This window comes from Sorex fumeus, unplaced genomic scaffold (genome assembly GCF_029834395.1).
Source record: "Sorex fumeus unplaced genomic scaffold, SorFum_2.1 ptg000026l, whole genome shotgun sequence".
NCBI lineage: Eukaryota > Metazoa > Chordata > Mammalia > Eulipotyphla > Soricidae > Sorex > Sorex fumeus.
Window position 1 is genome coordinate 7,178,860 of NW_026606083.1, and position 12,500 is coordinate 7,191,359.

A 12,500-nucleotide genomic window follows, 5' to 3' on the forward strand; every position below is an offset into this window, starting at 1 on the left:
CAGGCGGGTGTCTCAGAAACGTTCTTCTACTGTCCTAGGCCTGCACCCAGCACCTGTCCACCAAGCTAGCGGAACCGGATACGAGTATCCCACACACCCGCTGCACCCAGCGCCAGTCCTTGGAGGAGCAGTGAGCCCCGAGTGGGAAGAAGGATGGTCTCAGAGTTGGACACACATACACGCCCGGAACCGCCCTGTGCATGGGTGGGCCCCAGCGACTCTGACCCACCCGAGGCTTCATCTCTACCTGCAGACAGGCAGGGCCCAGACGTGGGGAGACGCTGGTGTGGAGACCCTGGGCAGGGTCCACCGGCAGCGAGCGGGGATTAGCAGGGCGTGCTCAGAGGTAAGTGGCGACCCTGAGGAGCTTTGCACATCTGGGGGCGGCCCGCCCTGGTCCTGGTCTTGAGGCCCTTCTTAACCGTCGTGGGCTCCCTTCGTCCCCTGACTGGAACCCAAGTTCTGTCAGTGGCTCCGGGGCTGACGAGACGACCCTCAGCCCTCCCCTCAGCGTGTCTCTCGGGCCAGGGCCGTCAGCGAGGAGCCTGGGGCGCCCTTCCCCGAGGGCAGTGAGAGGGGCTTGCTGAAGGGGGGCTTGCTGAGGGGGTGTGGGCCCGTCACACGGCCGGGACATCCCCCCACAGCGACTTCGCGGGCTCCGCGCACCCCACCGTCCCCTCACGGGAAACGCCCGCCCCGCCGCCCGAGCACCGTCCGGGGAGCCCCCGACGCCCACGCACGCGCACACACACGCACGGACACGCGGGCCGGGGCAACGCTTTACTGGGTCACTTGTACGTCTTCATGTGCCACAGCCCGTCGTTGAGGTAGTGGATGTTCTCCACGCCGATGCCCTTGTTGACGCGGCCGATGTCATCGGCCGACAGCTTCATGACGCCCACGCAGAGCGCGTGGCGCTTGCCCTCGGCCATGATGGCCACGACGGTCTCGGCGGCGGCGGGGAAGAGGCGCGCGCCGGGCGACGTGAGGCCCGGGCACATGATGTTGGCGCCGCTGAGCACGAACTTGATGGCGCCCTTGTCCACCTGCTGGCGCGGCAGCAGGCACGGGTACTTGTGCAGCAGGCGCAGCGTGGGGTAGAAGGGCCCGTCGCGCTGCCGGAAGAACAGCAGCTCACCGTTGACCGTGAGGATCTCCACGTGCTCGTGGCAGCGCACCATCTTCACGGGGTCCTTGCGCGGCATGATCTGGCCGAGCCATGGCTCCACGCCCGGGAACTGCTCCAGCAGCTGGCTCTTGATGCCCTTGATCACCGACGTCTTCAGCTGGATGCAGTTGGACACGTTCTCCTTCTCGTCGAACTTCTTGAACATGGTGGCGGCGCGCGCGCGGCCGGGCGGCCTCCCCCGAGCGAGCGGCCGGGATCGCCTCGGCGGGCGGCGGCGATGCGGCGGCGGCGGCGGCGGCGGGCGGCTGAGCTGCTTCCGGGGCGCGCGGGCGGGCCACGGGGCGGGGCCCGGGCGAGCTGCTTCCGGGGCACGCGGGCGGGAGTGGGGCCCGGGCGGGCTGCTTCGGGGCTCGCGGCGGGGACTGGCGGGCTGCTTCCGGGGCGCGCGGGCGGGGGCGAGGCACGGACAAGCTGCTTCCGGGGCACGCGGACCGCGAGACGGGACCCGGCCAATTGCTTCCGGGGCGTGCCGGCGGGGGCGGGGCTCCCGGGACGAGCGCGCTACCAATGCCGGGGACTCTCCGCGCGGCCCGAGCCCAGTCCCGCCCCGCCGCTGGGCGATCGTCGGGATCCGGGCGCTCCGGCTTCCCTGGGCTCCCCGGCCGCGCCGCTCCTCTGTCGGGCTCTGCATGGCGCCCTCAGAGGTGTGCACGGCTGGCGCCGCCGGTCTCTCCGGTCGGGCCTGCCGTGTCACCGTGGGGGTCTTGGGGACCCTCCCAGCGGCCGGCCCTGCTGCCCTTGCGCCTCCCCTTCAGCTGCGCTTGCCCGCTTCGCTCCACACAGCTGGACGGCATAAACCCCGCCGGTGGCGTTTTAAGTTCTTTTTATCAAGGCACCGTGATTTTCAAAGTTGTTGGTAATATGAGTTGTCTCGGGTGGGTATCATCGATGTTCCAACAGCAATCCCAGCACCAGTGTGACCGTCTCTCCTCTCCACCACTGTTCCCAGGTCCCCTCCCACCTCCCCAGACAGCCCTCTTGGCAGACGTTTACCAAGTGAATTTCGTGTTGCTTGCTCCAACAAAAAGTAAAAGAACAGCGAATGGAATTTTTCAGAAAGTAGATCAATCAAAGTCAACTTGGGACGGTTTCTATATGATTTTAATTTATGTATATAGATTTAAATCATTTAATACACTAGAATATGCCTGTTTTATTTGCATAAATAAGTCTTCGTTTCTGGCATCTAAAACCATTAAATTGTAGTCTGCACTGATCTCATTATGGTAATTACCATGCCTTCCCTGTCATTAATAAAACTTTTAAATTCTGTGCAAATATACTTTCGAGTTTACATGAAATAGGTAAATAGGTCCTGCCCTTGGTGATGACTCAGCACAGTGGCCCTGACCCCACGTTTCCCTGAGCAGCACTCGGCCTTTACTGTGCAGCCAGGTGGGCGGCAAGTAGATGCCCAGAACGACACTCGGTGTCCCTTCCCGGTCGCTGGTTCCATTGCGCTCAGCGCCGAGGACACGGGCAGTTCTGCGTGGCCAACATCAGCGTGCTCGGGTGGTGGGACTCCAGACGGGGGGCGGGGGCACCTCGCTTCCTCGGGATGTCTCTTTCGCTCACAAGGGCCTGTAGGAGTGCACCGACAGGGTCTGATCCGAGGTCCCGACGTAGTTCCGTGCTCTGGCCCATTAGCGCTACCCAGGAGCCCCGGGGATATTCGAAACATTTCCAGCCGGGCTTTCGGGGCCGGCGCCAAGCCCTTCGGGTTGTGCAAGCGGAACAGGGACTCCCTCTGTTTCCGTACCCCTGTCGCCCGCCCCTAGCTCCGACCATCGCAGGCTGCCTTGGGAACCACTCGACCCACGCTTCGCGGTGGCGCATGTCTCCGCATCCCGGCTGCCGGTGCGTTGCTAGGAGACGGAAGCCAAGTCTGGTCCAGCGCAGAACGCACAGTCTCGCGCGTGCGCACATCACGCCCCGACGCCCGCCGGGGCGGCCTTTTGAGGTTCGGGCAGATGCACTGCCACGCTCGGCACCGCCCCCCCGGCGACGCCAGCCAATGAAACTCTTCCTTCTCCCGGCCGCCAGCCAATCGACATGCCCAGCGTTAGTGTGGTTAGCCAATCGGAGCGCCCGCGCGGCAGGTGACCCTGGGCGTCCCGCGGTTGCTGCAGACGCGAGAAGATGATGGGAAAGATCCCTATCCTGGGACTGGGCACCTGGAAGGTAAGGGGCTGCGCGCGCGGCCAGAGCGCCGCCCCGAAGTGGACGGACGCCCGCGAGACGCCTACACGGGGCCTGGGAAAGCCGCCAGCCCCCGAGGTCATTTCTGCGCCTCCGCCGGTGTCCAGTCCCGGTGCCCGCAGCCCGGATGGCCCCTCTTTAATTACCGGGTACCGCTTTCTCGAAGTGCGGTAGCCCTCGGGGGGCAGCAGGGTTGGAGGGAGAAGGCAGAGCCTGGCAGGGGAGGGGACACGGTGCAGGACACGGGAACCGCAGGAAGGGGCAGCCCTCCCTGGCCTAACGAGGGGACTGGAGTCAGCCTTCCTCCTTCCCTCTGCACTTTGAACCCTTTCCTTATCGGGGCGTCCGCTATCGGACAGTGGCTTGAGGGAGCAGCAGGGGTGCCAGCGCTGTCTGCGTGTGCGTCGCTACTTTCTTTGCTGAATTAACAAATGCTTAGATGGAGCAATAATCAGCACCCAGCCTGCCTCTGCGTGCTTCCGTTTAATGAGTTGTGATAGTGACACCCGCTTGCTACGTTTTAGCCTCCTGGTTCGTGCTTCTGTGCAGGGGTCAGCCTGATGCTGCTTGGCATCTTGGCGAAGTCAAGTTGCCTGCACTTTTCTGGGAATTTGCCTATTTCCCCCAAAGTGTCAGTTTACGTATTGTTGGTATGTTCTTCTCTTTGAAAAATCCAGTTTTACCTGGGTTTTATTGTTTTTCATTTTTTGCCATTTTTTAATTAAAACAAATGGTCTTTGTGTTTCCAAAGTTTAGAATCTCATTGAGTCAGCATCTCCATTGCTCTCTTCTGCCTCTATTTGATGTTCATCCTTATTTTTCTTTTCTCTCTCCCGATTTCTCAGTGGTTCTTTCTCATGCTGGGGTGGGTGCTGCTTCATTTTCTCCCAGCCCACACAAGTGAGTGACTTATGAAGTGAACTCATTAGCCAATGTTCTCTGCTGGGGTCCCTGTGCAGTTCTGGTGAAAAGTGCTTGAGAAACCCAAGCCCAGTTGTGTCGGTGCTGGTTTGAGCTGCTTGGATTGTCCCTGCCGTGCTGGTTCCTTCTTTTGATGATTCTGGAAGGCAACAGTGTATAGCGCGGTTATTTGCAGGAATGCAGATGTCTGGGTTTCCCCAAATAAGAAAGGCATTTGGGGTTTAGATGAGCTGCAGGTCTTGTCTGCATCTGAGGCCCAGCCCTGCTTTGAAGGCTGGAGGGAAATCCAGGGCCAGCATGGGGTGTGAGGGCGTGTGCAGAAAGCCTGGGCACATCTTTTGCAAACCACAGTACTCAAAAGGAGAGAGAGAACAAAAGGCAATGCCCTGCCACAGAGGCGGGGTGGGAGGGATACTGGGATCATTGGTAGTAGAGAATGGGCACTGGTGGAGGGGTGGGTACTCGATCATTGTATAACTGAAACCCAAGCACAAAAACTTGTAAGTCTACAACTGTACCTCATGGTGTTTCACTAATAAAAATTTTAAAAGTGCTCGTTTTGGCAGCACATATACTAAAATTGGAACAATACAGAGAAGATTAGCGTGGCCCCTGCACAGGGATGACACGCAAATTTGTGAAGCGTTCCATATTTAAAAAAATAATAATAAAAGGCCCGGGCACAGCGCGGGATGTGCGGGCGCGAGTGGAAAGCCCAGGCACAGTGCAGGGTATACAGGCACGAGTGGAAAGCCAGGGTGCAGTGTAAGGTGTGCGGGCGCAAGTGGAAAGCGGGGGTGCAGTGCAGGGTGCGCGGGCGCACTTGCGAGCTCCTCATTCTCCTGGCAGGCGGCCCCGGAGGAAGTGGTGGAGGCAGTGCGGACGGCCATAGACGTGGGCTACAGACACATCGACTGCGCCTACTTCTACCACAATGAGAGTGACGTGGGAACAGCTGTGCACTCCAAGATCAAGGAAGGTGTGGTGACACGCCAGGACATGTTCATCGTCAGCAAGGTGGTGACAGGCGGGTGAGGGATCTGGTGGCATGTGGGGGGGGCGGGGGGCACCTCACCAGCAGAGGGGACAGCCAAGCCAAGGCACAAAGCTGCCAAGTGCACTGGGGGGACCACTCGGTGAAGGGAAATGCTCTGGACAGGCCATGGTGTGGTCCTGTTTCCCACAGGGCACCATGGGGGGTGCCTAGCGCATCTGTAGAGAACGTGTGGTCGGAACTCATGTCTGAGGTGTTGGGGGGGCGGGGCAGAGAAGAGGAAAGGGCCTGGAGAGGTAAGCACAGGCCCTAGGAAACGTAGGCGGGCGGGAGAGAGGCAGACAGACAGACACCCATTCCCGGATCCTTGATGCCACTCATCAGAGCCGAGGTCGCCATCCAGTCCTGGTGCCCTTCCGAGGCCAAGAGATGGACTCCAGGTGCGGCTGGCTCTGCACTTGGTCCCTGTGCATTTATTGTGTGTGCACGGACGATGTGTGTGCATGGACTGTATATGTGTGTGTGGAGTGTGTGTGTGTGTGGACTATAAGTGTCCATGACTGTGTGTGCATGAACTCTGTGCATGGACTGTGTGTGTGGACTATGTATGCATGTGTCCGTGGACTGTGCATGTGCGTGGACTGTGTGTTCATGTGTCCGTGGACTCTGTGCACGTGTGCACACATGCGTGCTCGTGGGAGGTGCAACTCCACTCGCCTGCCCGCAGCTCTGGTGCACCAGCCACAAGAAGTCCTTGGTGAGGGATGCATGCAGCAAGAGCCTCAAGGCCTTGCGCCTGGACTACCTGGACCTCTATCTCATGCACTGGCCCATGGGCTTCAAGGTACCGTCTGGGAGGGGACGATGCCCTGCGATGCCCTCCCCACGCGCGTCCTGCTGAACCCTGTTTGCCATAAGCCTGCGGCTCTTCACTGCCCCCTAGTGGCCTCTCAGGGGTGACCACGGTCCCGGCAGCATGGTAAGGTGCCTCCGGCCTCCCAGTCAGGGCTCACCCGCGCATCCCTCAAGGTCACTGATTCCCTCTAGTTGTCTGTCCCTGTCCCCATGGCGGCCTCTCGCAGGCAGAGAAGATCCTGCTGTGGGCCGGAACAGGGGCTGGAGTGCCAGGAACTAGTCCCAGCTGAGACCCTCATGTTGGGTCAGGCAGTGGCCAGGACACACATCCTCCCTCCCTGCCCCAAAAGGTGGTGGATAGCGGGTAGGAGCTCCTAGGCCGGGCCCCTCCCTCATGCGCTGCCCCCCGCCCCCGGGCCCTGCAGTCTGGACAGGAGGACCTTCCTGTGGAGCGCAGCGGGATGGTCATCCCCAGTGACACGAGCTTCCTGGACACGTGGGAGGTGAGCAGGGGCCCAGTGAGGGGAGGGTCACATGCCCAAGCTCTGCTCTCCTGCTCTGTCCCCCACACAACCCTGGGCTGGGAGCTGGTCAGCGCCCCTCCTCCGGGCCCCCTGTGCCTCCCACTTCCTCAGCTCAGGCACGGGAACCAGGCGCAGTGCAGCTTGGCTCAGGGCAGAGACCCTGCTGGAGGCCAGGCTGGCTGCAGCGTCCACAACCAAGTCCCAGGAAGAAGAGGGGCGCAGTCCCCCTGCGGCCCCCATGCCCTGGACCCATGCCCGAGCTGGAGGTCAGAACGTCAGGGTGCAGCCCTGCCCCACACAGCTGTCCACTCTGCAGGCCATGGAGGAGCTGGTGGAAGAGGGGCTAGTCAGGGCCATCGGCGTATCCAACTTCAACCACGAGCAGCTCGAGAGGCTCCTGACGAAGCCTGGCCTGAGGGTTAAGCCGCTGACCAACCAGGTGAGCTGGACAAGCTGCCCAATGCTCCTGGCTCACGCTGGGCTCTCCCTCACTCTCCGTTCGTGTCCCAACTCACTGGGCACTGTCCCTCACTGTCTACCCATATCCCAGCTTGAGCTGAGCTCTGCCTGGCTGCCCCATCCTGGCTCTCAGTTGCACCCACTGTGCGTGCAGCCTGTCTCCTTGAGGTCCGGAATGGCCTCAAACAGTGCCCCACCTGCCTGTGAAGTGTGAATCCGTCCCCTTTGGAGCTAGAAGAGAGGATGCTGGGGTGGACACCACTCCCAGACCCTGCGCTGCCTGCCTGTGTCGGGCTTGGAGCCCGGGAGACGTGGCACGAGGGTGAGGGAGGAGGGCGGGGTCCACGTGGGCCCCAGGACTTCCCAGGAGACATCAGGGCCGGGGCTCCCTGGGAGCATGAGGAGTTACCTCTCCAGCTCTGCAAGGCTCCCACTCGTGGGCACCCAGTGGCCCCTGGAGCAGGTCACACGGGAGAACTTGGTCCCTGCCTCGTGCTCCAGCACTCCCAGGGCCCACCCAGGCCGCTGTGGACAGTGCCTAGCTGGTCTCTGCAGATCGAGTGCCACCCATACCTGACCCAGGCGAAGCTGATCAAGTTCTGCCGCGCCAGAGACGTGGTGGTGACTGCCTACCGGCCCCTCGGCGGATCCAGGTAGGGGTACCAGGCGTCTGTGGGTCTCAGCAGAGGGCTGGACGGGACGGGGGCACCTTCAGGAGGAACCGGCAGCCTGGACGCTGGGGACCGGAAACTGCACCCGAGCAGGAGAGCCCTGAGGACTGCCTGGAGAAGGCGGCAATTCGTTCTGGCTCGTACATTGGCTGGGACGGTGGACAGGACAGGCTTTTTGTCTATCTGGAATCCAGACTCCACATGTCACCCCCCTGCTCCCCAAAACTGACCCACCGAGTCACACACCTCCACTCCAGCACCCACCCAGGAATGGGCCCCCGTCCCTTCCCCACACTGGGTGTCAGCGTCCCAGTGTCCAGCGAGAAAGAGTGGCCCTGTCGGCTGCCCCCGCTTGCCTGGGCCTGCCCCTGGTGGGTCGGCCTCACATGGAGGTATACGCCCTGCCCTCTGCTCTCCCGTAGTGGCGGGGTGGACCTGATGGACAACCCTGTCATCCAGGAGATGGCCAGGAAGCATAAGAAGTCTCCAGCGCAGGTAGGGCCACCCGTGGCCAGTGAGACTCCTTGCAGGGGACAGGAGCAGCTGCCCCCAATACTGGCCACTCATCCCCGATCTGTCCCGCAGATCCTGATCCGCTTCCACATCCAGAGGGACGTTGTCGTCATCCCCAAGTCCGTCAACCCAAAGCGGATCCAGGAGAATTTCCAGGCAGGTGCCACCCTCTCGATTCTGAGTGGCGGGTGTGGACCAGGCATGTCTTCAGCTGCCCACGGGGGGGCGGGGGGGGGGGGGAAGCAAGGAGGGGCAGGCAGTGCTGGAGCTCCCAGGAATCTTCCAGCACTCTGTCCCCCACCCCAACTCCCGCCGGTCACACATCCTGTTGCCGCAGCCCCTCATCTCTGCCTCCTCTCACAGAGGGTCCCCATGGGTAGAGCCGGGTGGGGGGTGGGCTCACACAACACCTGGACATCAGCGTGGCTTCCTGAGTGCAAAGCTGCCCTTGTAGGTTCCAGGTACTATCCTGGTGCCCAGGGGTGAGAAGAGCAGAAGGGGGTTAGAATGTTCTAGAAGAACAGGTGGTCACTTAAACCTTACGGTACGTTATGGATACTGTTAGAGATCACAGTCCCAGGGCTAAGCATCCTCCGGCTGTGTGTGTGTTTGTGTATGTGTGGTGTGTGACTCTGTGTGTGATTGTGAGTGTGACTGTGTGTGACTGTGCTTGTGAATGTATGTGATTGTGCATGTGACTATGCATGTGTGATTGTACCTGTGTAATTGCTTGTGGCTGTATGTGTGCATGTGACTGCGTGTGACTGCGTGTGTGACTGCGTGTATGATTGTGTGACTGCATGTATGATTCTGTGACTGGGTGATTGTGTGATTGTGATTGTGTGTGTGACTGCATGTGTGATTATTTGTGTGTATGTGTGTGTGATTGTGCATGTAACTGTATGTGGTTGTGCGACCGTGGTTGTGCGACTGTGGTTGCGCGACTGTGGTTGTGTGTGTGACTGTGTGTGTTTGTGCATGTGATTATGTGTGGTTGTGTATTTGTGTGTGGTTGTGTGTTTGACTGTGATTGTGCATGTGACTTTGTATGTGATTGTGCGCGTGACTGTATGTGTAGTTGTGTGTTTGACTGTGTGGTTGTGCGCGTGACTGTGCGTGTGGTTGTGCATGTGACTATGCGTGTGATTGTGCATGTAACTGTGTGTGTGTATCAGACGGTACAGGGTGGGGTAGAGTCTGCCTTCGACTGTAGGCCGTGTCCCTCCACCCCTCCCATCCCGGGCAGCCCAGGGCCACCTGTGGACACCTGTGGCAAGCGCTCACGCACCACCTCTGCCCCTTTCCTTGACTTCAGGTGTTTGATTTTCACTTGTCGGAGGAAGACATGAGCACTCTCCTGGGCCTGGACAAGAACCTGCGTTTGGCCGCCTTCCCCATGTAAGCTGGCCCCGGCCACCTCCCAGCCCACCCACCCCCCGTCAGCTGGCCCCTGGACACCCTCCACTCTGCTGTTGGCTGCCCCCTCCTCCTCCCCTGTCACCTCGCTCCCGCTGCCTCCCCCGTCATTGGCCCTTGGTCTTCTGGGCCCCAGCCAGGCCACCTGCTCAATGCATCTGGGCTGCCCCATCCCCAGGGAATCTGGCCTTGGGCACATGCTGCTGATGCTCCGTGAGTGCACCCCAGCACGGGCTCAGGTGCTGGCGCCTGCCGTCTCCACAGTCTTGCCCCCTGGCAGCATCCATGCTCTCCCCTTGATGTGTGTTTGTCTTCCAGAGCTCAAAACCATAAGGACTATCCATTCAACATCGAGTACTGAGTGCTGGGGGAGCCCAGGCGGCCCCCCCTGAGTCCGAGAAGATGCGGGCTATGGCGCCGTGTGACTGTCCCTTCTCATTAAACTCCAGGCTGGCATCTTGTCTCTACACTCACATCTGCGGCTGCCCCAGGCTGGCCCTCACTCCCTCCCCACCAGGACCCCAGGCCCCGTGGGTCCCCAGAGCTCAGTGCAGGCCGCTCACCTTTCCACTGGTTTCAGACGCCGTCCCAGGGCCCGTCCAGGCCATGAGTGATCTGAGATTAGGGTGGGGGGGGCCGGTCGTGCTCAGCTCCTGCCTTTTTGCCCTTGGTGACCTCTGCTCTCCCTGCTGTGACACGCACTCACTAGGGGCCAGGGGGACCAGCCCTGTACCTCTCCACCCGTCTCTACTGCAGGACCCCGAGTGGTTTGGGTGGGTGGTTTGGGCCAGTACACACCACACACACACACACACACACACACACATTTCCGTGGAAGACTCTGTGGTGCAGCCCCAGATGGGCTCTTGGGCCCTCTCTGCCATCTTACCCGCCTGTGGCTCTCTGCACCCCAGGAGCAAGACTGGGATTCTGATACCCCTCACCCTTGTCCCCAGGGTCCCCAGGAGCCTTCCCTGAGGGCCTGGCATGTCCTCTAGCCCTGACACTCACAGATGTCATGAAGAAAAAAATACTTGTCAGCAGAGAAATAATGCAAGAGCACCTTGCACACAGCCAACCCTGGTTTGATCCCTGATGTCACACTCCACCCCACCCCACTAAGGTCACTCCTGGGCACAGAGCCAGGAATAGACCCTGAGCATCATTGGCTGTGGCCCTCAAACACAAAATGAATATTTGTTAGTGACACCAGAAAGGACAGGACAGGGCAGGAGCAGCACCATGAGAACATGGCCAGTGCAGGTTGAGTTGTTTTGTTTGACCCAACTCTAACGAGAGGTTGAACCACTTAGGAAAATGAGGCAGGTATGGCTTTCCTTTGGGGAAACCATACATAGGTATCTCTCTGAGGGAAAATGTAGGCACATAGGACTTTGTACCCGAGGAAACAGGTATACCGGCATCACCATTAAGGAAAAGGAAACCATCTTTACCCAAAGGAAATGGAGCTCTGAGAAACAAAGTCACAGAGACCTCCCGAAGAACCAATGCCCACATGGCCTTCCAGAGGAAAATGAGGGACACATGTTCTCTTCCTAGGAGACAGTCACAGCTTGTCACATAGGAAACAAGCACATGAGACCTTCTTCCTGAGAACACCGAGGCATACACTGTCCTATCCCTGAGGTTACTGATTCATACATTGCCATCTCCCTGAAGAAACTGGGGCACACTTTAGAGGAACACTTAAGAAAACGACACACTTAAGAAAATGAGACACAGCTTACTCCCTGAAGAAACAGAATCATGGTCTTCTCTCTGAGAAATGGGTATACAGGGTCTTCATGAGGACAAGAACACAAATACTCTGCCATGGCCTGTGAAAACAGTCACACATGGCCTTCATATGAAGGAAAGGAGACGCACATGGCCTTTTCCATGAGGAAATAGCACAGGCAGTATTCTTCCTGAGGAACCACGAATACAAAATGTTCTTTCCAGAAAACAAAGGCAAACAACACATTGAGGTCAGTGAGAAAATTGAGCCACAGATCACCTCCCTAAGGAAACAGGCACATCCAACCTCTGTGAGAAACTGAGGTAGCATCTTTTCCCTGAAGAAATCAAGGTACACATGACATTCTCCCATAGGAGAATGAGGTATTGATACTTTCTTTAAGAGGAAACAGGTATAGCCTCCATTTCCCTGAGGAAACTGGAGGCATGGACAGCATTCTTTCTGACAAATAGTGCATACGCATTCCCCTTGAGGAACAGTAGAGAAATGGACTTGCCCTTAAGGAAATAAGGCACAGAGCATCCATCTTGAGGAAACAGGAACACAAGAGTAACATGGATAGTCCATGAGAAATTTAAACCATGGCTGATCTTCTCACTGAGGAAACAGCCTTAAGTAGATACTCCCTGAGGAGACAGGCACACATTAACAATTTCCTAAAGAAATCACTGTCACTGTCCTCCCGTTGTTCATCGATTTGCTCAAGCGGGCCCAGTAACATCTCCATTGGAGACTTTGTTGTTACTGTGTTTGGCATATCGAATACATCACGGGTAGCTTGCCAGGCTCTACCGTGCGGGTGAGATACTCTTGGTAGCCTGTCGGGCTCTCTGAGAGGAGCAGAGGAATCGAACTTGGGTCGGCCATGTTGGCTGCGTGCAAGGCAAACGCCCTACCGCTGTGCTATTGCTCTAGCCCACCTAAAGAAATAAAGGCACACAAAGTTTTCTCTCTGAGGTAATTCAGCCACACATAATTTTTTCCATGAAAAAACTGGGGG

At 58.7% G+C, this 12,500-nt stretch overlaps 2 protein-coding genes and 1 non-coding gene across 3 annotated transcripts; 2 read left to right on the forward strand and 1 right to left on the reverse strand.

The window, feature by feature from the left end:
- Window positions 1–767: 767 nt before the first annotated feature.
- On the reverse strand, window positions 768–1,424 carry LOC130024017 (malignant T-cell-amplified sequence 1). The gene has a single exon (XM_056114629.1). It carries the CDS (start codon window positions 1,332–1,334, stop codon window positions 789–791), a length of 546 nt encoding a protein of 181 aa, XP_055970604.1. The 5' UTR covers window positions 1,335–1,424; the 3' UTR covers window positions 768–788.
- Window positions 1,425–3,263: 1,839 nt separating this feature from the next.
- AKR1E2 (aldo-keto reductase family 1 member E2) lies at window positions 3,264–10,184 on the forward strand. The gene is made up of 10 exons (XM_056114650.1): window positions 3,264–3,370; window positions 5,159–5,326; window positions 6,031–6,147; window positions 6,584–6,661; window positions 6,999–7,121; window positions 7,697–7,794; window positions 8,235–8,307; window positions 8,398–8,481; window positions 9,641–9,723; window positions 10,060–10,184. Exons 1-10 carry the CDS (start codon window positions 3,329–3,331, stop codon window positions 10,100–10,102), a joined length of 909 nt encoding a protein of 302 aa, XP_055970625.1. The 5' UTR covers window positions 3,264–3,328; the 3' UTR covers window positions 10,103–10,184.
- LOC130024106 (U6 spliceosomal RNA) lies at window positions 4,860–4,966 on the forward strand. The gene has a single exon (XR_008792552.1). It is a non-coding gene; the product is annotated as a U6 spliceosomal RNA (small nuclear RNA).
- Window positions 10,185–12,500: the final 2,316 nt, after the last annotated feature.

Coding starts and splice junctions, on each gene's coding strand:
- LOC130024017 (XM_056114629.1), bottom strand. CDS start 1,334: ATGTTCAAGAAGTTCGACGAGAAGGAGAACGTGTCCAACTGCATCCAG.
- AKR1E2 (XM_056114650.1), top strand. CDS start 3,329: ATGATGGGAAAGATCCCTATCCTGGGACTGGGCACCTGGAAG. Junction 5,327..6,030: donor ACATGTTCATCGTCAGCAAG/GTGGTGACAGGC, acceptor GCCTGCCCGCAG/CTCTGGTGCACCAGCCACAA. Junction 7,795..8,234: donor CGGCCCCTCGGCGGATCCAG/GTAGGGGTACCA, acceptor GCTCTCCCGTAG/TGGCGGGGTGGACCTGATGG.